General features: G+C 40.2%; 1 protein-coding gene across 9 annotated transcripts in view; it reads right to left on the minus strand.

The window, feature by feature from the left end:
* LOC134360227 (myosin-10) overlaps positions 1 to 26,545 on the minus strand; it is a 168,274-nt gene that overhangs the window by 82,398 nt on the left and 59,331 nt on the right. For 2 of the 9 annotated variants that reach the window (XM_063074307.1, XM_063074308.1), the window contains exons 4-7: positions 16,848 to 16,875; positions 11,967 to 12,069; positions 10,668 to 10,703; positions 8,161 to 8,181 (exon numbers count right to left, since the gene is read on the minus strand). In XM_063074307.1, coding sequence (XP_062930377.1) covers positions 8,161 to 8,181; positions 10,668 to 10,703; positions 11,967 to 12,069; positions 16,848 to 16,875 — 188 coding nt within the window. The remainder of the gene's footprint in view (positions 1 to 8,160; positions 8,182 to 10,667; positions 10,704 to 11,966; positions 12,070 to 16,847; positions 16,876 to 26,545) is intronic. The other 7 variants (XM_063074310.1, XM_063074309.1, XM_063074314.1 and 4 more) reach the window with 7 other exon arrangements.

The raw sequence follows: 26,545 nt of genomic DNA on the forward strand, positions 1-26,545 counted from the left end.
ATATACCACTGGACTAGACATGCCTGGGTATCATCCCTGATGAAGCTGGCAGAGTGCTGTCACTGAAATGCAGGTTAAAATTGACAACCAGACTTGGCTGGAAGCCTAAGAGTTTATGAGTCTCTCACTGGGAAAGCACTGGATCCTTTTTCTCCCCCCCCAGAAAACCCATGGAAAGTTCACAGAAAATCCACTCAAACACTTGTCCGAGTCCGACAGCTGTATCCAAAAAGTCCGAAGTAGTTGTTTCAGGTCTAGCTGGGACAGCGGTGAACTGGAGAGACTACAACTTTTTGGTAAACTTGGATTATGAATCCCGGTTGCATGCGCCTGAAATCTGGAGCATTCTGAAAAACTAAGTCAAGAGGAGACAGTCACCAAAAGAAATGTTTACCGAAGATGAGCACAATTTCACCAGTTCTCACAAAGGTTATATTTCAAGCTATCAGTAAAGTTTTAAACCAAGTTATCACCTTTGCCACCACTCCATCCCTAGACATGTTCACACTTGTTTCATAACCAAAGTTTATTCGAGAGATTAATTAGAGCTAAAGTAAGCACTGATTCAGTTTCCAAATCAAGATAGCATTCAACAATTTAAAACTATTCTGTCACATCCAGTAATTGTTGTAGGTAGAATGCATGCCCATAGCATTATTAACCAAAGATAGCCCAGGTACTCCATGTATACAAACAGTAGTGATGACCATTTATAAGACTAAGATAAAGGTGTATAATTAGGCCATTTGGCCCATTGAGTCTGCTCCACTGTTTCATCATGGCTGATCCATTTTTCCTCTCAGCCCCAATCTCCCACCTTCTCCCCATATTCCTTCATGCCAAGCAATCAAAAACCTATCAACTTCTGCCTTAAATATACATAAAAACTTGCTCATCCACAGATGACTGTGGCATCAGATTCCACAGATTCACCACCCTCTGGCTAAAGAAATTCCTCATCACCATTCTAAAAGGATGCTCCTCTATTCTGAGACTGGGCCCTCCAGTCCTAGACTCTCCCACCATAGGAAACATCCTCTCCACTCGATGATTTTACTGGTATTGTTTCCTGCAGAACTCATGGCATTACTTTTACTGGCAAATTCAGCCCTGCCCTCATTTTCACAGTCAATGGCTGACTCTCCTTTTCTGTATTTCTGTCTACTTCTCAGGAGAGAGTCTAGCTACCAACTTCTAGTACAAGCTTGCTGACTCCTACACAACTCATGCTCTACAACATTGACCCAGTTCTTCCACATGCTACATGACAAGATTTTCCATACAACAGCCTCAGAAATCTTTCTGAACCACAGCTTCCCCTTGATCACTGACATTTCATCATTTCTCAGGCTTCTCCTTCCACCACCACTCCTCTGGGATGGAACAACAGGCCTTCCAGTCCTCTCCTTCTACCCGACTACCTCTGCATTCAAATTATCTGCTATTTCAGCCATCTTCAAAAGGGATTTCACTAGTAGATACATCTCCTTGCCCCTCCGCCTCCCCTTTTCAGGTTGTCACAGGGGCCATTCCCTATACAACTTTCTGGTTTATTCTTGCATCCCCATGTTACAGCACTTTCCCTTGCAAATTCAAGCGATACAATGTTTGCTTCTTCACCACTTCCAGTCCCTGAATCCAGAGACCCAAATGGTCTTTCCATTATATATAGGAACATAGGGTAGCAAGAAAGCAGCTTAAGAAGGGGTTGAGAAGAGCAAAGGGGCATGAGAAGGCCTTGGCAAGTAGGGTAAAGGAAAACCCCAAGGCATTCTTCAATTATGTGAAGAACAAAAGGATGACAGGAGTGAACATAGGACCGATTAGAGATAAACGTGGGAAGATGTGCCGAGAGGCTGTGGAAGTGAGCGAGGTTCTCAATGAATACTTCTCTTCGGTATTCACCAGTGAGAGGGAACTTGATGATGGTGAGGACAAAATGAGTGAGGTTGATGTTCTGGAGCATGTTGATATTAAGGGAGAGGAAGTGTTGGGAGTTGTTAAAATACATTAGGACAGATAAGTCCCTACGGCCCGACAGAATATTCCCCAGGCTGCTCCACGAGGCGAGGGAAGAGATTGCTGAACCTCTGGCTAGGATCTTTATGTCCTCATTGTCCACGGGAATGGTACCGGAAGATTGGAGGGAGGCGAATGTTGTCCCCTTGTTCAAAAAAGGTAGTAAGGATAGTCCGGGTATTATAGACCAGTGAGCCTTGCGTCTGTGGTGGGAAAGCTGTTGGAAAAGGTTCTTAGAGATAGGATCTATAGGCATTTAGAGAATCATGGTCTGATCAGGGACAATCAGCATGGCTTTGTGAAGGGCAGATCATGTCTAACAAGCCTGATAGAGTTCTTTGAGATGGTGACCAGGCATATAGATGAGGGTAGTGCAGTTGATGTGATCTACATGGATTTTAGTAAGGCATTTGACAAGGTTCTACAAGGTAGGCTTATTCAGAAAGTTAGAAGGCATGGGATCCAAGGAAGTTTGGCCAGGTGGATTCAGAATTGGCTTGCCTGCAGAAGGCAGAGGGTCATGGTGGAGGGAGTACATTCGGATTGGAGGATTGTGACTAGTGGTGTCCCACAAGGATCAGTTCTGGGACCTCTACTTTTCATGATTTTTATTAATGACCTGGATGTGGGGGTAGAAGGGCAGGTTGGCAAGTTTGCAGACAACACAAAGGTTGGTGGTGTTGTAGATGGTGTAGAGGATTGTTGAAGATTGCAGAGAGACATTGATAGGATGCAGAAGTGGGCTGAGAAGTGGCAGATGGAGTTCAACCCGGAGAAGTGTGAGGTGGTACACTTTGGAAGGACAAACTCCAAGAGAGAGTACAAAGTAAATGGCAGGATACTTGGTAGTGTGGAGGAGCAGAGGGATCTTGGGGTACATGTCCACAGATCCCTGAAAGTTGCCTCACAGGTGGATAGGGTAGTTAAGAAAGCTTATGGTGTTAGCTTTCATAAGTCGAGGGATAGAGTTTAAGAGTCGCGATGTAATGATGCAGCTCTATAAAACTCTGGTTAGGCCACACTTGGAGTACTGTGTCCAGTTCTGGTCACCTCACTATAGGAAGGATGTGGAAGCATTGGAAAGGGTACAGAGGAGATTTACCAGGACACTGCCTGATTTAGAGAGTATAGATTATGATCAGAGATTAAGGGAGCTAGGGCTTTACTCTTTTGAGAGAAGGATGAGAGGAGACATGATAGAGGTGTACAAGAGGAATAGATAGAGTGGATATCCATTGCCTCTTCCCCAGAGCACCACTGCTCAATACAAGAGGACATGGCTTTAAGGTAAGGGGTGGGAAGTTCAAGGGGGATATTAGAGGAAGGTTTTTTACTCAGAGAGTGGTTGGTGCGTGGAATGCACTGCCTGAGTCAGTGGTGGAGGCAGATACACTAGTGAAATTTAGGAGACTACTAGACAGGTATATGGAGGAATTTAAGGTGGGGGGTTATATGGGAGGCAGGGTTTGAGGGTCAGCACAACATTGTGGGCCGAAGGGCCTGTATTGTGCTGTACTATTCTTTGTTTCCAGGTGAACCAGAAATTCATTTGCACTTCTAATCCAGTGTACATTTGGCATTCACAATGTGGTTTATTAGTTTGAATGATCGCATTACAAAGCTCCTGGGTTCACTCCATAGGCATGCCCCTGAGCTTCCTGTAGGCTGCCTCTTATTCCCCACCCCACTGATCTGTCAGCCTGTGGCCTACTGTGTCGGGTCTAGTCCAGTACATGTTTTAGGAACAGCACCTCATCTCCTATTTAGAAACGTTGCAGACTTCTAGTGTTGCACAACTTCAGGGATCACAACTGTATGCCTCAGTCATCCAGTTGTGATATTAGCTCGACTGTTTCCCAGCAATTCCCTCCCTCCCTGCCCCCCCCGCCCCCCACAACCTGCCATTTTCCCCACTATCAGTGAAGGAGATGCATGAACTTCTGAGCATTTCTTCCATCTCTGAATTTCAGATTTTTCTGTCTATGATTGCACTCTAACCACTCCTATTCACTCATCAACTTGATATCCTTACTCATATCCAATCCCAATAATCTCTCTGGTTTTACCTTAAGGCATCTTTCTCCCCCACCCTCCCTGCAGCTTCACAGAGTTCTGTCTCCTTTATAGTTGTAATGAAGGGTCTCTATGATTCTGTTTCTCTGCCTAAAGATATGGCCTGACTTGCTAATAGCCAGCATTTGGCTTTTGTTTTAAATTACCAGCATCTGCAGTTTGATTTTTCATGTAATAAATACCCTTCCCTCCCCACTGGGAAGCAATGATGAGGAACACAATGTTTGACTTTTAGCAGTTACATAAAATTGCAAACCTAAGGAGTTCTTTTACCTATACTTGCTGCGCAAGATTAGCAGAAAACATTTAGCTCACTACATGAAAGTCACAAGCTGCTCAATAATGCTTTCAAGCTAGGTCAAATCTGATCATTTTCCTGCCACTTTTTTCACTTCAACTCCATTTCCTCCCATTAAGGAAATCCTTTCACCTTCACTAAAAGCCATTGTTTATGCTTACAACTGCAAGCTCTAAATGATTTCAGTTTGATATTCAAACACAAGGAAATCTGCAGATGCTGGAAATTCAAGCAACACACACAAAAAATGCTGGTGAACGCAGCAGGCCAGGCAGCATTTTTTGTGTGTTGCGTCAGTTTAATACTGCTGAGCACTTGATTGACAATTCCAAGCTGGCAGGGATGCCTAAATTTCAAAGGCATCAGTTAATGGGGCAAAGGTTTAAAGGTGATCCAATGAGCAAATCTTCCACACAAAAAAAGTCGGTACCTGCTAGAAACAGTAATAGTAAAAACTTCGAGGCACCTGAACAGGTATGTGAACCAACAGAACAGAGAATATGAAATTAATGAAGGCAAATGGGATTAATGATGGGCATGATGGTCAAGGTGGGCTAGAGAGCATCTTACAACTTATCGATTGCACCCCAATAGAAAATATTTTCCATATAATTACTGTTAATATGTAAATTGGTTTTCCAATGAAATATTAAAAACATCCAAATAACAGGACAGCTCAGAGCTTCTGTTAAATAAAACAATTTGTTTAAAATCAAAAATTTCTATTTGCAATTTCCAAAGTTATATCAATATGCAACTACGCTTTACCTATAGATTTTTTTTTTAAACTGATTAATCTGTTTTTCTGAACATAGTTGTTTATAGACAGGTAAGTTGATAATTACTGTTCGCAGCAATAACTCAGCTAGGTTTTGATAGAAGACCAGTTGAATTAACTATTACTTACATCCTGCATATACACGAGTAAAAATCTTTATGTTACATCTCAGTTTGAATGTGCAATTTATAATAACCAGTTAAATGCAACTGTTTAAACAAACAAGATTTTGGAATCTGTTTTCCATCCAAAGTAATTGTTTTTCTTGCATATTTTAGTTTTCCCATATGTATTTTATCAACTAGCAAAATACTGGAATAGTATGTGGGAGAAGCAGAGCCCAAGTGGAACCTGCATTCTTTTATGATATACTGGAATCAGAGCCTTTATACCTTGTAGATTATGATGACTATAATGCAAACATTGCTTTGGGAAATTTTCTATCAACTTCACATGTTAGTCATCAAACTATTTGAAATTAATTCTAAGTTTAATTGATGGCAACATTTGGCAATCCATTAAACTGTGAATTCATTTATAGCAGTTTGGTTTTGATAATAAGAGTCTTTTGTGAAAATTTACATCTGGAAAATAGTGCACAAATCACCTTCTGGCATTAGCAACAGAAAGGAAATTCAGAATAACTTGGCATGGTTGTAGATTACACTGCATAATTTTGATCACAAGATAAATGAAGCCGTAGTCTGCATATTTTTCACGATGATTTAATTTCTTCAGTGGTACCTACATCAATTTCAATAGTTCCATAAAGCTAAATTTTGGCCAGGATTAACACATTGGAAATAATGAAAGCAATATACAAGGTTACCACTTAACAGGTCAGACAGAATGTGTGAAAAGAAAAAACATTTGAGATGTGATTTCAGAGATGAAACTATCAACTCCCTTTTGATCTCCACACATTGCCTAACTTAAGTATTTCCAGCATTTTCTGTATTCATTACTATGTCAGCCCATATCTAAATACTAACACAAATAATAGGATAATTAGATTAAGTTTAAGATATTCCTGGCTATTTGGCAGTAGAGCACAAGGTACATTGAGATCCTTCATACCACAGAGCTCCCATAGGCTGCTATTTAGATCTGCACAGCATTGTCGAGAACATTCCCACTCGTCTGAGAACACCATAAACAGGAAACAAGATCATTGTTTGTACTCTGACTTCTATCAACCCTCATGTTTTCAAAAACTGTTCAAAGATATTTCTCACTTCAATACTCCCCACCGGAACACTAAACAGAGGCTTAAAAAAAAATTACATCTTCAATGAATTAAGCAGCTTTGAGTGTTTCAGTGACATAACAACAACCTTGCATTCAACTAGTACACTATGATCTGGAATTCTGCATTTATTTCACTGAAGTTACAATTGGTTTTAATAGTAGTTGAAACTGCACTTGACCTTTGTCATGTATTTTCAAATCTCAATTATCAAAACAGTTGGTCTGTAGCTGGACCTTGAGCCTCAATCTGGTCTTCAACCAAAAAAAGCCACCTTGCATCTATTGGACTACCCAAAATATCATCATGCTTTGCTGTTACCTCATGGCAATTCATTTTGCCTTCCCATACCTACGCTGAAACCAAAATAACCTTGAGCAACCTTGAGATTACATCACATCTAAAGTACAAATCTGTGTAATACACAAGTTTTTCAGATTCACTTAATTACTAGAGGGTAATAAATTCAGCACGTAATTTTATTTCAATTAAAGAAATTCCTGATCTTGAGATGCAGATTTTTCTGGACAGATTACATTAGAGCCAATATATTAAAATGAATGAGAACCTTTCTTTTCATCATTGCTGGTAGACAGGGTGAAGTTTAAGTGTCTGGGAAGAGGGAGGGAGTGTGCACTTCAGTCAATCTCGAGTAAGGAACAATTGCAGTGGAGCAAAGCTGCTACTTGAATTGCACAGCTGATTATGTAACAAGTCTTTAAGCTCTCTGAAGTCTGGCAAATATAATGGATGCAGCTACCTGATATTATAATTTTTTAAAGCAGAAGATGAATTTCAAAATCAAATTTGGGCAAGTTATCTGGGAGAACAGATGTCCTTCTCATGCAATTTCTTAGCATGCTGTTTGACAAATATTTAGTGCATTCAGATTCACATTTCTGAACAAGAAAATGTTCCAGTTCTTGTATTCTCCACAAACAAGTTTTCTTTAAAAAGGATGCAAGGTCTTTGAAAGGCATTGAGAAGCAACTTCTAAAAGTTGAAATCAAATTCCTGACATATTGCAGTAGAGACTACTTTCCATACATTGTTTTGCTTAGAGAGGAATTTTAGGTTCCTGCTTTCAATTATAAGACATTAAAAAGTTTACTGTTAAGAACCCCAGACATGTCCCTAAATCTGTTATAGACCTCATACTGTTCGATAAAGATACATTCAATAATTATTATACTGGAAAATTCCAGTCCCCTGCAAAGTAAATTACATGCCTCAAACACGTGTGAACCGATTTAAAAGTTAGTATAACATTAAAATTCACCAAGAGCTAAATGCCAAGACTACTGATGAGATAAATCAAAGAGCAGAAAAATAAACCCGATACATTTGAATAACCATCTTAGGAGATCATAACCTCAAACACAATGTCTGAAATCTAAAGAATGGTGGCTTTAAAGTGATTACATTCCATACAATGTTGAGTAAAACAGGATGAAAGCAAAGCTGGAGACAGTTTTCATTTGATAAGTGCCTTGGAAACAGGGAAGCAATTCTGTAATGAAGCAAAGTAGGACTGCTTTAGCTTCAGCAGAGAAAGTGAAATCATGCAAAGCAAGAGGCAAGACATGATCAAGCATTGATGCTATTGCTTGTTGCAGTGAAAGGAGGTAAAATACTTCGTCTTCTGCAAACAAACCAATAGCATCCTGTTTCTTATGCCCATTGTGAGATTAAATGTGAACATTCCTTAATCACAATAACAGGGACTTAAAACTACATGCTACTCACATACAACATTGAAGTTCCACTCTGTAGTCAATGGGCAGAAACATAGCACACGAAAATAAAAATGTTAGTGACATGACAACAAGTTTACTTAAACCACTTTAGATCCATACCATCGACAGGTACCACAAAATTACACAATATTCATGGAACTTAAATTAAAAAAGCTACAACTTACAAATTCTGTCAAAGATTTTTATCTGTAGCAAAGCAACCCAAAAATCCATCTTATAATTTAGCATCATTTCAAGGATAAGAATATAAAAGGATGTAATGGTATGGTTTTTTAAGGCATCGGTAAGAACATTCTTGGAGTATTACAGCAGTTTTGGACACCTTATCCAAGGAAAGATGTGTTGGTGTCAGAAAGGGTCCAGAGGTGATTTACGAAAATTAGTCTAGGAATGAAACGGTTAACATATAAAGACCCTTTCATGGCCCTGGGCCTGTACTCATTGGAGTTTTGGGGGGTGGGGGGGTGGGGGGAGAAAGAGAGGGATCTCATTGAAACCTATTGAATACTGAAAGGCCTAGAGAGTGGACTTGGAGAGGATGGTTCCTGGAGTGGCCAAGTCTAGGACCAGAGGTCACAACCTCAAAATAGAGGGACGTCCCTTTAGAACAAAAATGAGAAATTTCTTCAGCCAGATGGTGTTGAATCTGTGGAATTCATTACCTCAGATGGTGGTGCAGGTCAAATCATTGGGTATATTTAAAGTGGAGGCTCAAATAGTTGTTAGTCAGGGCATCAAATGTTATCAGGAGAAAGGAATCATAAATCAACCATGACAGAATGGCAGCAGACTTGATAGGCCAAATGGCCTAATTCTGCTCCTATGTCTTATGGTCTTATCAGCCCCAAGTAAATCAGTTAACCTAATAATTGGAATTTCAAAAGGGTTAAACAACCTGTGAACCAAATGCATTTAAACCTTAAAATTATCCTTTTTCAATAAAACACATTTAACATTAACCAAAATGTCACACCCATGAAAACAGTGATTAGGTTCATTTACAAGTTTCTCTTTTGCTTCCCTACTCTCACTTCCTCACCTTTCCTAGTTCTTAACCCCATGCACTTTAGTGGATGAAAACATTTATCACATCTAAATAGGCCTGATGTACTTGTACAGTACCTGAGTGGTTACATTTCCAGATTCATTAACTTGATCATTTATATCAAGTGTTTAAAACAAGTGCCCCAATTATGGATTGCCCAAAAGGAGAATGAAAATCAAGCACCTTGAGATGGAAACTCATGAATTTTCTTGGCAGTTATGGAAAACAGGGATGAAGTAATTACAGTGCCTGGGCTAGAACAGGACAAATCTTAAGGTTATAGGACTACAGAAGTGACTGGAGAGGAAAAGGCCATTCGAGACATTTCAAACACTGAGGAGAAAACTTTAAAGTTATTGGTGAACTGGGAATTAACGAAGCCATTAAGGCTCAAGGGCATTCGATAAAAGGGACTCTAGTCTTGGAAGTGGGCAAAAACTTTGAATAAGCTTGAGCATAAGGTCGAAAGGTGATAGATAATGGCAAACCAGCCTGAACAGCAATGGAATAATCAAGACTGAAAATGTAGTTAAAGTTTTAGCTAAAGATAAATTTTAAATTGTCTGTTGCAAACAGGAGCAATTCTACGAAGTGAATAAACCAGACTTAAAATACCCCAATTTAGAAACTGTGAAATATAATAAATCAATTTTATACTGTTTTGCAGAAATGGAAATGCCACACAAATTATTTTAACACTATTGCCAATTGTGGCTGGTGAGACTCCTCTTTTGGCCAAGAACCTTGAGGGGGGGAAAGAATTAACATTTTACTACCGTGTTTTTTTGGCGTATAAGTAAAATTGCTTTTCAGCTGAACAACAGGCAAAATTCCAATAAGATGTTCAGATTTCCAGAGACAAATAGGATTTCAAAAAAAGTCAGACTCAACACCGAGGAAGACAATACAGTCGAGGGTGATTTCACGTATACAAGCCAGACAACAACTTCCCCTCAAGGCAGCATTCTTTTTTGAAAAGATCATCCTTTCATACAAACCATTTGTGTTCCAAAATCTAGTAGTATGCCACAAAGTCATCTTTCTTATACTGACAAAAACTTTTCACCAACAAATTATGCCATTTTGTCTGAAATGTCATACAAATTCAAGCAAAGCAGCTTCAGTCAATTCAAAAGAATTTTCTGATCGCAAATATCCTCAAAAATGCTTCAGTTGATATAGAAATTAAACATTTGATGTTCAATCTGCATTGTAGCACTGAAGAGCTGTTCAAAACAGTTACAAAACTGCTACAACTGAATTACCTTGCAAATCAGTTCAAATTTAAGATGACAAATACTGTTTTGTGAAAAGTTGTCTATCAACTGCAAGAGTTCTCAAAGTACAAAGGAAAGACATGCAAAGATGATTCAGAATAACAGCTATAATCAAACAGGAGAAAGCTGTCAATTAGCTGCAAGTAGTTAAACTGAACAGCATTCAACACTTGCCTGATGTTTCACTGGTTTAGGCGATTCGAGCTGCTTCTCACAAACAAATTAAATAGTATTAGGAAATATGCACAAATTTCAAATATGCATTAACTTCAAAACAGGTGGGAAAACATCTAACTTCTTTAGAGCAAGCACTTTAAGGTAGCGCAAGACAGCCGATTTGGCTCAAGGAATTAAAAATCTTGACCCAATTTACAAAATGTTTGCCACTATGAAATGATTTGTATTACCTTGAGAGTTTTATTTTGGATTGGTATCTCATAAAATAGCTGTGGAGAAAACTTACTCTTTTACACAGATAAATAATTATGCCAGTTTGAAAATAAAGTGTATATGGAATTAGGAAAAACTTTTGTTTGTTACTCTTGGAGTTGAGCACAACTTGTTTCCATTGGTTTTGTGACTTCTGAGATAGCTAATGAATTCATTCTGGAAGATGCAGATGGGGCAAGAACAGCAATTTTAAAACATCTGCTCCATTTTCAGAACATATTTTGAAATGTATTGAAGCAAATATGGGGGGGGGGGGGTGAGGAAAGAGCGGCTTTCCACTATGCTAACTATATTCAAAATAGAATGGCAATATTGCAAGCACTCCAAAGGTGTTAACAATTGCAACCATAAATTGGTTTACATAATCTGATATTTTAGCAGACTGTGGTATACAAAGCAAAAACTAAACTTATTTACAGTGGATTCCAGTTAATCGATACACATTGGGACCAATACATTTTGGCCCAATTAAGTGGCTGCCCCAGTTTGCTGAAGTTTCATGGAAATAGTTAAAAGGAATTTAAAAAAAAAAGACAAACTGAATAACAAATTATCAGTCTCTCCCTCTCGTGACAGTTCAGATCACAGTCAGGATTTTGCACTCAAATTGCCAGAAGAGGACAAACTCCAAACATCAACTTGGAGCAACAACTAATACTGTTTCATGGTTTTAAATAGCCTTCTCCAGATTTGTAAATCATTTCATAGTTGCCATCACATTTTCTGGGAAAAATAATTTTGCAAATTTCAGGAGGCAAAATTTGAATAGCACTTTAAAATGCAGATCTCATTAGTATTTCATCATATAATACAAGTACCATCTTAAAGCTGTAAACAAGCAATTAATCTATGTGCCTCATTGTGAACACCAATGAGCCCGCAACACAATCTTGTCAGTTAAATTATTCAATCATAAGCCAAAGCAGAATTAATATATCAGCATCAGAAAATATTGTAGCCAGCATACCTGCCCAAATACCTGAGGTTAAATGTCAAACGAGCTTTATGGAAAATTTAACTCACTGGAATATTGTGGTCCTTTCGTCCTTTGTGAGAGGAAGCAACATGAGCCAGATACTGAATAACTTTCTTAGTATTTTCTGTCTTGCCTGCACCAGATTCTCCTCTATAAAATAAGTAAAGAGTCAATTTCAACAAAAATGAACATACAGCTCAAGATCATATTAAACACCCTAGGTTTTTGTGACATGTTCTTCCTGCATGCCAAAAGAAAGCTCAGCTATGATTACCAACTGAGAGAAATTGGCAGAAGTCACTCCCTCATTCTTGAACCTTAATTGCAGTTGGCATTGCAATGCTGACACTCAGCATCATCTGTAGACAATGTAGTCACACAGGAAGACTGATCATGGAATAACTAGAGCAGGTAATTCATTACAAGATTGACTTGAGTCAATTTGCAATATGCATGACTGAACATCAGATGACATTCTTTTCATGGAGGTCATGTTTCCCTCCACTTTAAAAGCAGCAAGTTTCCTGTTGATATCTAGATAGGAACCTGTAATCAATCCTGAATTAGTTTGCAAAAATGTGTGGTATCCATTTTTGTCGGCAACCAAAGCCACAACTGGTATTTCTATTCTCTGAAGAGCTGTTTCAGCCTCATTTCCTTGTAAGGCAAAAACATTTAAAACCCTTTCCCCAAAATCTAAACCAAGGCCATTTACCTAACGCAGTCTTTGGTAGGACACAACCTTATGTGCACTTAAGTTAACCTCAAAAGGAAAAAGATGCACACCTTTATATTCTGTGCAACCCAGATGAATTCTGAACATTGGGTTAGTGTGCAATGGATGCTCAAAATTGGAACAAAAAATTTTTGCAACTTCAGTAAGTTTTACATGCAGGCGTGTCAGCATAAATGAAGTAACGAACATTTACACAAGAACACGACATTTATACAACTACTTTGAAAGACAGCAACTACAGATTTCCAAAAAAACGGTAAGATTAATGTTACAAAATAGCCCAAGCACAGCACAGGGTGCAGTCATTATCAGCTCTATAGACCCAGAGACAATCCTGCCATTGAGTGACATTTATATCAACTTTGCACAATTTCCGTGATCTGTTGTCAACCACCCCCTCCAAGGTAGCAATCTATTATTGGCTACTTGGAATTTCCCTTGGGAGAAAGGAGGACAGCAGGGGAATCAATGAGGAATGTTATTGAGGATGGGAGAGAAAATGTAATTTGTGTAGGTGTTGTGTTAAAGACTGTTAATTTGCTGTATGAACCCATGAGAAATCAGATAAAAAACCACTGTATTGTACAAAAAGCTGAGCTTCTAATATAAGCCACTAATGTTGTGGTTGCAGTTGGGAGACTGTCATCATAAAATTGAAGTTTGAGAGAACACAAGATAAATGCTGAAATCCAGAGGGGATTAATTAGCTCATCCATAGAGCAAACAGCATTACACCTCTTAAATTTGAATACCAATTTCAGATTATAAACCACTCCTGCTGCAAAATAACCTTGTTGCATAATGAGGGTGTTTTAAAAACAGACCTCTTAGGACCTAGAGAACAATCGTATGGTGTTTTTCTTTCAAAACTCCTTTCAAAATCAAATCAAATTCTACCGAATCCTTTCATAGGCTTGAGGTTAGTCAGCTCAATCTTAATTAAGAATACTTTGCATCTCGTTTGCTGCACATTCTTCAATGCAATTAGCTGCTCAGTCTGATAACAGCATTTGCAGGATGTAGGAGATCAGGAAAAAAAAAGGAAATCCCTGCCAAAGAGATCACTTGATCAACAGAGCAGTTTCCTTCCAGATCAGTGACAAGCACTGGAACTTAACCACAGACTAAAACCCAGACAGCTCAGTAAGAAAAAATGGAAAGATGTCTACCGCTACACTGCTGACGCAAGTTCAAATTCAAGTTCAATTTCAAAAGTCATTCAACCATATGTGAGTACCCATGAATACAGCCAAACTGAACAGCACGACTCCAGAGCCAAAACACAGTACCACAGTCATGCACAGTGCACAGCTCATATAGCACAAGACAGTAAGCACACATCAGATACCAGTAAAATATAATCACAAAAATAGTCCAAGATCCAAAAAAGGAAAATAACCCTTATTTGTTTATGCAAACACGAGGAATTCTGCAGATGCTGGAAATTCAAGCAACACACACAAAGTTGCTGGTGAACACAGCAGGCCAGGCAGCATCTCTAGGAAGAGGTGCAGTCGACGTTTCGGGCCAAGACCCTTCGTCAGGACTAACTGAAGGAAGAGCTAGTAAGAGATTTGAAAGTGGGAGGGGGATATCCAAAATGAATGGCATCCTCCCCTCCCACTTTCAAATCGCTTACTAACTCTTCCTTCAGTTAGTCCTGATGAAGGGTCTTGGCCCGAAATGCCGACTGTACCTCTTCCTAGAGATGCTGCCGGGCCCGCTGCATTCACCAGCAACTTTGATGCGTGTTCCTTATATTTGTTTAGTAGCTTAAACATCTTTAGTACAAATATTTCACATCACAATCAAATTACAGATTTGCAAATAACAAATTAGCTTTAATTTTGATACCAAATTATTATGACCGAGGTCAAACCGGTACATGGAAAAAATAAATGCCTTCATAGATTCTGCTTGACCAGGAAATTTAGCAATGAGTTAATGTTTCAGGTTAGTGACCTTTCACAAGTACAGAACAAAGATAGAAATCGAACAGGTTTTAAATTGCAAAGGAGGAAATAATAGAAATGTCTTGATTAGTATGGAAATAAGACGCGATCAACTAACTAGTTGTTTTGGTGCCACATGAGAAATGTGGAGGGGGACTGGGGTGAAGGTTTACTGGCTGTAGGCGACTTGTGTGCAAGAGATACAAACTTGAGCAAAAAAAAACACACAGCAGATTCTGGAAACCAGAAAGAATGCTGGAAATATTCAAATATTTAACTGTTTGTAGAGAAACAAAACTTGTATAATGCTGGCGACCTGCAGAATCAGCCTGGTCTGTTGGCAGGCTATCAACACAATGCATCTCTTCACATATGCACATGTGCTTTTATTCATTTTACTTTTTCAATACAAGTAACAACAGCTAATGAAACAAACCAACTGAAATCTGGAAATAAAAACGTCATAGGATCGTTTTTTTGGGGGAATTTTTCATCTGCCTTCAGTTCTACCAACCTGTATCAGAGGAAAATATTAATATTCACTGGTCTAATTTATTTTTGTGTTAAAGTTTAGCTGCATTATAGTATTGCATTTGAAGACAAAATTTTCTCCCAGGTAATCATACCTGCAAGGGAATAATTTAACTGTGAACTAGACACCAAATGGTCACAACAGAGTACCTCCCAACTATAATCCAAAAGGTTTTATACCACTAAATTTTTGACTTCCTTGGGGCTCAGGTTGCAAGAGACGTTGCCAGAGCAGTAGCCCGAAATTACATTTAAAATGGTTAAACCAAATTCAAAATGACAACAGACTGATGATTGATCACCATGCCAGGACTGCTTTCTTCTATAATTTTGTGCATTAAATACAAAAACTGCCTTTTCCAACCAATGCAAGCCAGCGATAGAATATTCTTTTTAGGTTCTGATGAAGACAGTAACTCCACTCTCTTGAACTTGATGTTGAAAGCTTAGGACTAATTATAATGTATTTTAAAAATTGTCTGAAGCACATATTAAAGGGCATGTTTATGACATTTAAAGCATAGGCAAAATATAACTGTCTTCATAAAATCCTCCAAATTTCCTGGTGAAATAACTTCAGTGACTTCTCCCAAGCCAACATTCCTGATATTTGGGCCCCAGCTATACTGTAAAGATATCACTCAGAAGCTAAAACATTAGACTTCCAAAAGACACTATTCAGAGCTCTAAATGGAAATTTGTTCTGTCCATAATTTTGTAGCAAAAGCAAGCTGTTAACCAAAGATCATTTACCCAAAAGGCAGCAGAACACTTTGCACCTCTTCAATCATACCTTAAATGGCAATTCTTATAGCATTTTGAAAAACATTAAATGCTGATAACCCCAAATTTAATTATCCATATTTATTCATCATCATAGTTCAATACTGTCTTCCACCTGTCACCATCAACCCCCCAAAATAGGCATTAATTACTAACTCATCATATGACCTTTGAAGTGGTAGGGGAATGAGCTGCATTTTTTTTTTAAATCTAGGGCACCTAGGACTTAGCAATTCTGAGCAATTCTGCTTTAGCAATGTGGAATAGAGAGAAGGTGACTAAGCCTTCAAGTATAGCATGCTAAGGGAGATAAACCAGAATAAATGCCCATGTGCTGGCTGAGGTCTTATCAATCAGAAGTAGGCTTCACAGGGACAGCAGGGGCTTGCTTCTACACAACTGAAGATTTTGTGGGCCAGTTGTTCACAAATGAAAACCCTGCCAATGTTCAGGACCATGCCTGTGGGCCTCTTGCATAATATATGGTGGATCCTGCAACGAAGATCACAAACTTAAATCTGGACACTTCCCTGTTCATTGGAAAACAATGCAAACGTAATTGTCCAAAGGCAGAAAAAGGGAGCACTAAATCATTCAATTTTTAGGCATTCCTATTACCTAAAGAGTGGTGATTTGAGAATAGAGTTCACACAATAATTAGATTCAAGTGCTTAAGCTTGCAGATACCTCACTGGTGAAAATTAGAGCAGTTCTGTCATCAAATTTTACATTTGGGGTTGGTAAAGCAAATAAAGGAATATGTTAAAAGATATTTGCAAGTATATAATCGCTGGTTAAACTCCATGCACATTTTAAAATGTTTAAATTTAAATTTTAATTTGACTGCTATTTCATAGCATTTGGCCACTACCAAGTTAAAAGCCAACACAACAAACAATTTTATAATATTCAAAATATGTGCTTACGTGCAAAGAATCGATTGATCTTCACGATCTGGAAGAGAAAAAAAGTTGAAAGTTAGTAATGATTTACATTATGATTACATTGAAACATTCTCTTTCAGTCTTGGGTACATCAAGTGTAATACAAGTAACAATGCAAATTCTCGACACATCAGATGAGGGACAAACCAAACAGAATTGGTTATATTCTTTGAAACATTTCCATTATTTAATTGATGATCAAAAAAAGGAATGCTATGCTTTACCTCTCCTTTCTCAATCTCTCCATCTCTGGAGACAGCTTGTCCACTAAAGTCTATTATAAACCCACTGACTCTCATGGCTACCTGGACTATACCTCTCCCAACCCTGTCACCTGCAAAAATGCCATTCCACTCTCTCAATTCCTCCATCTCCAAATCTACTCTCAGGATGAGGCTTTCCATTCCAGAAGGAAGGAGATGTCCTCCTCCTTCAAAGAAAGGGACTTCCCTCCCTCTACCACCACTGCCCTTAACTGCATCTCTTCCACCTCACACACATGCGTGCCCTCACCCCATCCTCCAACAACCCCACCAGGGATAGGGTTCCTCTTGTCCTCACCTACCACATCACCAGCGTCTGTGTCCAGCACATAATTTTCCATAACTTCCGCCACCTCTAACGGGATTCCACCAAGCATACATTTCTCTCTCTCCCCCCCCCCCCCATTTTCTGCTTCCACTGGGATTGCTCCCCGAACAACACCCTTGTCCATTCGTCCCTCCATCCCTCCCATCTTCCTCCTGGCACTTATCCTTGCAAGTGGAACAAATGCCACATCTGCCGCTATACCACCTCCCTCACTACCATTTAGGGCGCCAAACAGTCCTTCCAGGTGAGGTGACACTTCACCTGTGAGTCTGTTGGGGTTATCTACTGTATCAGGTGCTCCTGGTGTGACCCAACGTAGACTGGGCGATGGCTTCGTCGAGCATCTACAGAGAAAAAGCTGAATCTGCCAGTGGCCACCCATTTTAATTCAACTTCCTATTCCGACATGTCCATCCATGGCCTCCTCTATTGTCACAATGAGGCCACACTCAGGTTAGAGGAACAACACCTTATATTCCCTATGGGTAGCCTCCAACCTGATGGCATGAACATTGATTTCTCGTACTTCCAGTAATGGCACAACCCCCCCCACCTTCACTAATCTCCCCCTCACCTTTTCTCATCTGCCCATCACCTCCTTCCGGTGCTCCTCCCCCTTTTCCTTCTTCCTTGGCCTTCTGACCTCTAATAGATTCCCCCTTCTCCAGTCCTGTATCTCTTTCACCAATTAACTTCCCAACTCTACTTCACCCCTCCCCCTCCCAGTTTCACCTATCATCTTGTGTTTCTCCCTCCCTTCACCTTCCAACTGACTCATCTCTTTTTCTCCAGTCCTGCTGAAGGGTCTCGGCCCGAAACGTCGACTGTACTCTTTTCCATAGATGCTGACAGGCCTGCTGAGTTCCTCCAGCATTTTGTGCCTTGCTAGGCTTTATATTTTATTTAAGCAGAAAAGTCAATTGCCATTCCAGTCTTGAGATATGTGACATCAAATGAAAGTCAAAAAATCGTAAATGCTGGAAATCTCAATTAACTGTATTACACATAGGTCAAGCAGCACCTGAGGGGGTAAAAGGGGGATTTCAATATGAAATGCTGATTCAATATTTCCTTCCACATCAACTGCACAACCGACTCTGCCTTCCCTGTCTTTTGTTTTTATTTGTCAATTTGCTATTTTAGAACATTCTGAATATTCTCAGGGTTCAAAAGATGACTATTTAGCCACATTGCCATGACACAAGTGACATAAATCAAGCAGTTTGCATTTTGAAATGGGACACACTGAGTGAGATTCAATTGTGGGGAGCATTAAACAGACACTGGTTTGTGTTATTTGTGTTTCTGGTCTATCCATATCCTCGCCCCATTCATGAACTCTAACCACAGCAAGGATGAGGTACAACCAGATGATACAATGAGCAGCATCATCCCAAGGCCCTAAACTAGAATTGCTGGGGGGTTGAGTACCAAATTGAAGAGACTGAGGAAGAGGTGGTTGGCTCACAAATAGAGAAAGCTGGGAGACAGTGTGAGAGGGAGGATAGGCAGGTGATAGAGAAGGAAGCACTCAGACTGATGGTTTGAGATGTGTCTATTTTAATGCAAGGAGTATTATGAACAAAGTGGATGAGCTTAGAGCGTGGATCAGTGCTTAGAGCTACAATGTTGTGGCCAGTACAGAGACTTGGATGGCTCAGGGGCAGGAATGGTTACTTCGAGTGCAAGGCTTTAGATGTTTCAGAAAGGACAAGGAGGGAGGCAAAAGAGGTGGGGGCGTGGCACTGCTGATCAGAGATGGTGTCACTGCTGCAGAAAAGGAGGAAGTCATGGATGGATTGTCTACAGAGTCTCTTTGGGTGGAAGTTAGGTACAGGAAAGGCTCAATAACTACTGGGTGTTTATTATAGACCACCCAATAGTAATATGGACATCGAGCAAATAGGGAGACAAATTCTGGAAAGGTGTAATAATAACAGGGTTGTTGTGGTGGGAGATCTTGATTTCCCAAATACAGATTAGCATCTCCCTAGAACAAGGGGTTTAGATGGGGTGGAGTTTGTTAGGTGTGTTCAGGAAGATTCCTTGACACAATATGAAGATAAGCCTACAAGAGGAGAGGCTGTACTTGATCTGGTATTGGGAAATGAACCTGGTCAGGAGTCAAATCTCTCAGTGGGAGAGCATTTTGGAGATGGTGATTACAATTCTATCTCCTTTACCATAGCATTGGAGAGGGATAGGAACAGACAAGTTAGTAAAGTGTTTAATTGAAGGGGAATTATGAGGCTATCAGGCAGGAACTCGGAAGTATAAATTGGGAACAGATGTTCTCAGGGAAATGTATGAAAGAAATGTGGCAAATGTTCAGGGGATATTTGTGTGGAGTTCTGCATAGGTACATTCCAATGAAACAGGGAAAGGATGGTAGGGTACAGGAACCATGGTGTACAAAGGCTGTTGTAAATCTAGTCACGAAGAAATGCTTACAAATTCTTAAAAGAACTAGGCAATGTTAGAGAGCTAGAAGATTAAGGCTAGCGGGAAGGAGCTTAAGAATGAAATTAGGAGAGACAGAAGGGGCCATGAGAAAGCCTTGGTGGAGAGGATTAAGGAAAACCCCCCAATACATTCTACAAGAATGTGAAGAGCAAGAGGATGAGACATGAGAAGATGGGCCCAATCAAGTGCGACAGTGGAAAAGTGTGTATGGAACCGGAAGTGGTAGCAGAGGTACCCTTAGGAGGCAGTGATCGTAACATGATTGAGTTCACTGTGAAATTTGAAAAAGAGAAGCCGAAATCCGATGTGTCAGTATTTCAGTGGAGTAAAGGAAATTACAGTGGCATGGGAGAGGAACTGGCCAAGGTTGACTGGAAAGGGACATTGGCGGGAAGGACGGCAGAGCAGCAGTGGCTGGAGTTTATGCAAGAAGTGAGGAAGGTGCAAGACAGGTATATTCCAAAAAAGAAGAAATTTTCGGATGGAAAAAGGATGCAACCGTGGTTGACGAGAGAAGTCAAAGCCAAAGTTAAAGCAAAGGAGAGGGCATACAAGGAAGCAAAAATTAGTGGGAAGACACAGGATTGGGAAGTTTTTAAAAGCTTACAAAAGGAAACTAAGAAGGTCATTAAGAAGGAAAAGATTAGCTATGAAAGGAAGCTAGCAGATAATATCAAAGAGCATACTAAAAGCTTTTTCAAGTATATAAAGAGTAAAAGACAGGTGAGAGTAGATATAGGACCGATAGAAAATGATGCTGGAGAAATTGTAATGGGAGATAAGGAGATGGCAGAGGAACTGAACGAGAATTCTGCATCAGTCTTCACTGAGGAAGACATCAGCAGTATACTGGACACTCAAGAGTGACAAAGAGAAGTGTGCACAGTCACAATTACGACAGAGAAAGTACTCAGGAAGCTGAATAGTCTAAAGGTAGATAAATCTCCCGGACCGATGGAATGCACCCTCGTGTTCTGAAGGAAGTAGCTGTGGAGAATGCGGAGGCATTGGCAATGATCTGTCAAAAGTCGATAGATTCTGGCATGGTTCCGGAGGACTGGAAGATTGCAAATGTCACTCCGCTATTTAAGAAGGAGGCAAGGAAGCAAAAAAGAAATTATAGACCTGTTAGCTTGACATCGTGGTTGGGAAGTTGTTGGGAGTCGATTATCAAGGACAAGGCTACAGAGCACCTGGAGGAACATGACAAGATAGGCAAAACTCAGCATGGATTCCTTAAAGGAAAATCCTGCCTGACAAACCTATTACAACTTTTTGAGGAAATTACAAGTAGGTTAGCCAAGGGAGATGCAGTGGATGTTGTCTATTTGGATTTGCAGAAGGCCTTTGACAAGGTGCCACACGAGGCTAATTAACAAGAACCCATGGAATTACGGGAAAGTTACATACGTGGATAGAGCGTTGGCTGATTGGCAGGAAACAGTGGGAATTAAAGGGATCCTATTCTGGTTGGCTGCCGGTTACCAGTGGTGTTCCACAGGGGTCCGTGTTGGGGCTGCTTTTTTTTTACATTATACATCAACGATTTGAATTATGGAATAGATAGTTTTGTGGCTAAGTTTGCTGACGATACGAAGATAGGTGGAGGGGCCGGTAGTGCTGAGGAAACAGTCTGCAGAGAGACTTGAATAGATTGGAAGAATGGCAAAGAAATGGCAAATGAAATACAATGTTGGAAAGTATGGTTATGCACTTTGGCAGAAGAAATAAATGGGCAGACTATTATTTAAATGGGGAAAGAATTCAAAGTTCTGAGATGCAACTGGACTTGGGAGTCCTCGTACAGGATACCCTTAAGGTTACCCACCAGGTTGAGTCGGTGGTGAAGAAAGTGAATGCAATGTTGGCATTCATTTCTGGAGGAATAGAGTATAGGAGCAGGGATGTTATGTTGAGGCTCTATAAGGCGCTGGTGAGACCTCACGGAGTACTGTGGGCTGTTTTGGTCTCCTTATTTACGAAAGGATGTGCTGACGTTGGAGAGGGTACAGGGAAGATTCACTAGAATGATTCCAGGAATGAGAGGGTTAACATTGAGGAACGTTTGTCCGCTCTTGGACTGTATTCCTTGGAGTTCAGAAGAATGAGAGGAGACCTCATAGAAACATTTCGAATGTTGAAAGGCATGGACAGAGTGGATGGGGCAAAGTTGTTTCCCATGATGAGGGAGTCTAGTACGAGAGAGCATGACTTAAGGATTGAAGGGCGCCCATTCAGAACAGAAATGCGAAGAAATTTTTTTAGCCGGAGGGTGGTGAATCTATGGAATTTGTTGCCATGGGCAGCAGTGGAGGCCAAGTCATTGGGTGTATTTAAGGCAGAGATTGATAGGTATCTGAGTAGCCAGGGCATCAAAGGTTATGGTGAGAAGGCAGGGGAGTGGGACTAAATGGGAGAATGGATCAGCTCAGGATAAAATGGCGGAGCAGACTCAATGGGCCGAATGGCCGACTTCTGCTCCTTTGTCTTATGGTCTTACTTAATGAGTACTTTGCTCCACTATCCTCTACGGTAAAGGATTTTGGCGATTGCAGGGATGACTTACAGCAGACTGAAAAGCTTGAGCATGTAGATATTAAGAAAGAGGATGCGCTAGAGCTTTTGGAAAGTATCAAGGTGGATAAGTCACTGGGACTGGACAAGATGTACTCCAGGCTACTGTGGGAGGAGAGGGAGGAGATTGCTGAGCCTTTGGCAATGATCTTTGCATCATTAATGGGGACGGGAGAGATTCCGGAGGTGTGGGGGGTTGTGGATGTTGTTCCCTTATTTAAGAAGTGTGTAGAGGTAGCCCAGGAAATTATAGACCAGTGAGTCTTCCTTCAGTGGTTGGTAAGTTGATGAAGATCCAGAGAAGCAGGATTTATGAACATTGAGAGACATAATACTATTAGGAATAGTCAGCATGGCTTTGTCAAAGGCAAGTTGTGCCTTACGAGCTTGACTGAATTCTTTGAGTGACCAAGAACATTGATGAAGGTAGAGCAGTAAATGCAGTGTATTCAGATTTCAGCAAGGGCTGTCAGAGGTTACAGTGGGACATTGATAGGATGCAAAACTGGGCTGAGAAGTGGCAGATGGAGTTCAACCCAGGTAAGTGTGAAGTGGTTCATTTCGGTAGGTCAAATATGATGGAAGAATATAGTATTAATTAATGTACGACTCTTGACTGTGTGGCGGATCAGAGGGATCTTGGGGTCCGAGACCATAGGACACTCAAAGCTGCTGCGCAGGTTGACTCTGTGGTTAAGAAGGTATACGGTGCATTGGCCTTCATCGATCGTGGAATTGAGTTTAGGAGCTAAGAGATAATGCTGCAGCTATATAGGACCCTGGTCAGACACCACTTGGAGTACTGTGCTCAGTTCTGGTCACCTCATTACAGAAAGGATGTGGAAACCATAGATAGGGTGCAGGGGAGATTTACAAGGATGTTGCCTGGATTGGGGAGCATGCCTTATGAGAATAGGTTGAGTGAAATCAGCCTTTTTTCCTTGGAGCGACAGAGGATGAGAAGTGACTTGATAGAGGTGTACAAGATGATGAGACGCATTGATCACATGGATAGTCAGAGGCTTTTCCCAGGGCTGAAATGGTAACATGAGAGGGCACAGTTTTAAGGTGCTTGGAAGTAGATAGAGGAGATGTCAGGGATAAGTTGTTACAACACACATCAAAGTTGCTGGTGAACGCAGCAGGCCAGGCAGCATCTGTAGGAAGAGGTGCAGTCGACGTTTCAGGCAGAGACCCTTCGTCGAAGGGTCTCGGCCTGAAACGTCGACTGCACCTCTTCCTACAGATGCTGCCTGGCCTGCTGCGTTCACCAGCAACTTTGATGTGTGGTGCTTGAATTTCCAGCATCTGCAGAATTCCTGTTTGAGGGATAAGTTGTTTTTTTTTTTAAAATGCAGAGATCGGTGAGTGTGTGGAATGGCTGTCGGCAACAGTGGTGGAGGCAGAGACGATAGGGTCTTTTGAGAGACTCCTGGATAGGTACATGGAGCTTTGAAAAATAAAGGACTTTTGGTAATTCTAGGTAATTTCTAAGGTAAGGACATGTACGGCACAGCTTTGTGGGCCGAAGGGCCTCTGTCATGCTGTAGGTTTTCTGTTTAAGGCCCAAAGCAGAATAATTCTGGATTACACCTCTCCACCCACCCCCCAAAATTAGCCAATTGCAAGTATACTTAGAGAAAAGAGAAATTTACTTTGATGGTTAAGAATAAAAATGTATTATGCAGTAAACACTAAAGAATACAAGCAATTTGTTTAAGGGATTTTAAACAAGAAAAAGCCTGAGAACCATACAAGGGCTTTGGTCCTCTGATATATTAGATGTTCTTAGACCTCCAGCTTGCTGTGCTTTTAGCAAGATTATTAATATTTTCTTTGATATAATATCCTCTGTAATTGATAGTCATGATTTGACCACTTTTTCCTACTTTTTTCCATGGCTGAGTCTATAATCCTCTGCAGCCTCTTTCAGTTCTGTGCCTTGAAGTCTCCGCACCACGCGGTGATGCAATGAATCAGAATGCTGTGCACAGGACATCAGCAGAAATTTGATAGCGTCTAGTAAAACACACCAAACCTCCTGAAAGTCCGATTGAAGTGAGCCACTGCTGTGCCTTCATTGAACACATTCAGCTAAGACACTGCTTACCAATGAAAGGCTATAACAATTTTTGAAAAGAAAATTTTATATTCTAGGTAAACTATCAAATTCACTTCAAGTTTTATAGGGTAATCTAATTGGTGGTTACAAAAGAAACTCAATTTCTTTTTAAGGATAACAATGAGCTTGCTATACTAATTACTAATGCAATGATATCTCTAGATTTATAGACAGCTCACTTATAAATTGAGAGCAATTTTCCTGTACTGCCACATGTCCTGAATCAACAGACAAGGATACAATGTTCCAGCCTCAACAAATTCTTTGTTCGCACTGGCATTTAAGCATTATATCCCAAATTGCACAAAGAGCAAAGCAATGAGCGATAGAATATTTTTTGCTTTTTACAGAAGGCTTCAGACTTTGGATGCCCGAACTAATTGTGAACTGCGCAGTTTATGAATTTGGAACAGTTCACCATTTATAATGCTTTCCATATGTCTGACTTACTGTGTTAAAAAAAAAATTGACAAATTTCACATCCTCAAGGAAACTAAAGAGCCTTGTAAAAGTATTCAGCTCCCAACCCTTTGTTCACACAAATGAGTATTACAACCAGGGATTCAGATCAATTTAACTGATAATTTATATTTATGAATCACATACTCTTTCCCCCCCACTCCCCACGGTAAAGCCTAAAAAAAGGGAAACTTGTAAAGCATGAACAACTAAAACTTAAAGAACTGAAATGTCAGCAGTTCAAAAGTATTCATCACCTTTTGCTCAGTACATAGTTGAGCCACCTCTCACAGCTATTACAGCCAGTAATCTTTTTGAATAAGTCCTTATTAGCTTTGCACAAATGTGATAGAGCAAGATTTGCCCATTCCTTACAAAATTGCTCAAGCTGTAGTAGGTTAGTTGGGGAGGAGTAGTGAATAGCAATCTTCAGGTCTTGCCAGAAATGGTTCAGGTCAAGACGGACTGGGACACTCAAGGATACATTTTCTTAATTTGAAGCCACGCCATGGTTGCTCTGGCATTGTGCTTTGGGTCATTGTCCTGTTGGAAGACAACTTCCTCCCTGGTTTAAACTTTCTGGATGAGCTTAGCAGGTTTTTAAACCAGGACCTCTTCATATTTAGCAGCATTTATCTTCCCATCAATCCCAATTAGATTTCTGGTTGCTGCTTCTAAAAAGCATCCCATAGCACGAGGCTACCTCCACCATACTTTACAGTAGGGATGGCATACCTGACTGATGTGTAATACTAGATTACTCCACGTTGAGGCCAAAAAGTTCCACTTTTGTCTTATCTGACCACAAGAGCTCTTCCACATCTTCACAGTATCTTCTAAGTGAATGCTTTGTAAAGTCTTGACGTGCAAGGATGTGTTTTTTTTTGTTAGCTAAGGCATTTTCCTTGCCATTCCTCCATAAATATAGATTCTCTTCCATAGATTGTGAAGTCATGAACTTCATCTCCATTTGTAGCCAATGATTTCTGCAGCTCGCTCAGAGCGACTGTGGACATTACAGTAACCTCTTAGAAACAGCATTTTTCTCTGGTGACTAAATTTAGAGGGGTGGCCCAACCTTGGCTGTGTGGCTATGGTTTCATATTTTTCCCCCTCTCACTGGACTGCACTAAACTCTGAGGTATGTTCAGTACCTTTGAGATAGCCCTGTCCCCAGATTTGTGCTCCTCTAACATTTCCCTGACTTGTCTAGAATGCTCTTTTGTCTTCATTTTGGTTTGGTCTGTTGAAAATCTACCCTACTGTTGGACCTTACAGAATGAGTGGTATTTATTCTTAGGAATTCATTGTAAACAAGTGGCCCACCAACTTCCTGCATTAACAAATTGGGTTAGTTGGTAAGGTAATTCAATATTGCATCTGATGAAAGTTAGCATAGTAATTACAAAGGGGATGAATACTTTTTCAGCCTCAACTTTGGATTTTAATTTTTTTTAGTAAATTGTTGACA

Source organism: Mobula hypostoma, chromosome 22 (genome assembly GCF_963921235.1).
Source record: "Mobula hypostoma chromosome 22, sMobHyp1.1, whole genome shotgun sequence".
In the NCBI taxonomy this organism is placed as follows: Eukaryota; Metazoa; Chordata; class Chondrichthyes; order Myliobatiformes; family Myliobatidae; genus Mobula; species Mobula hypostoma.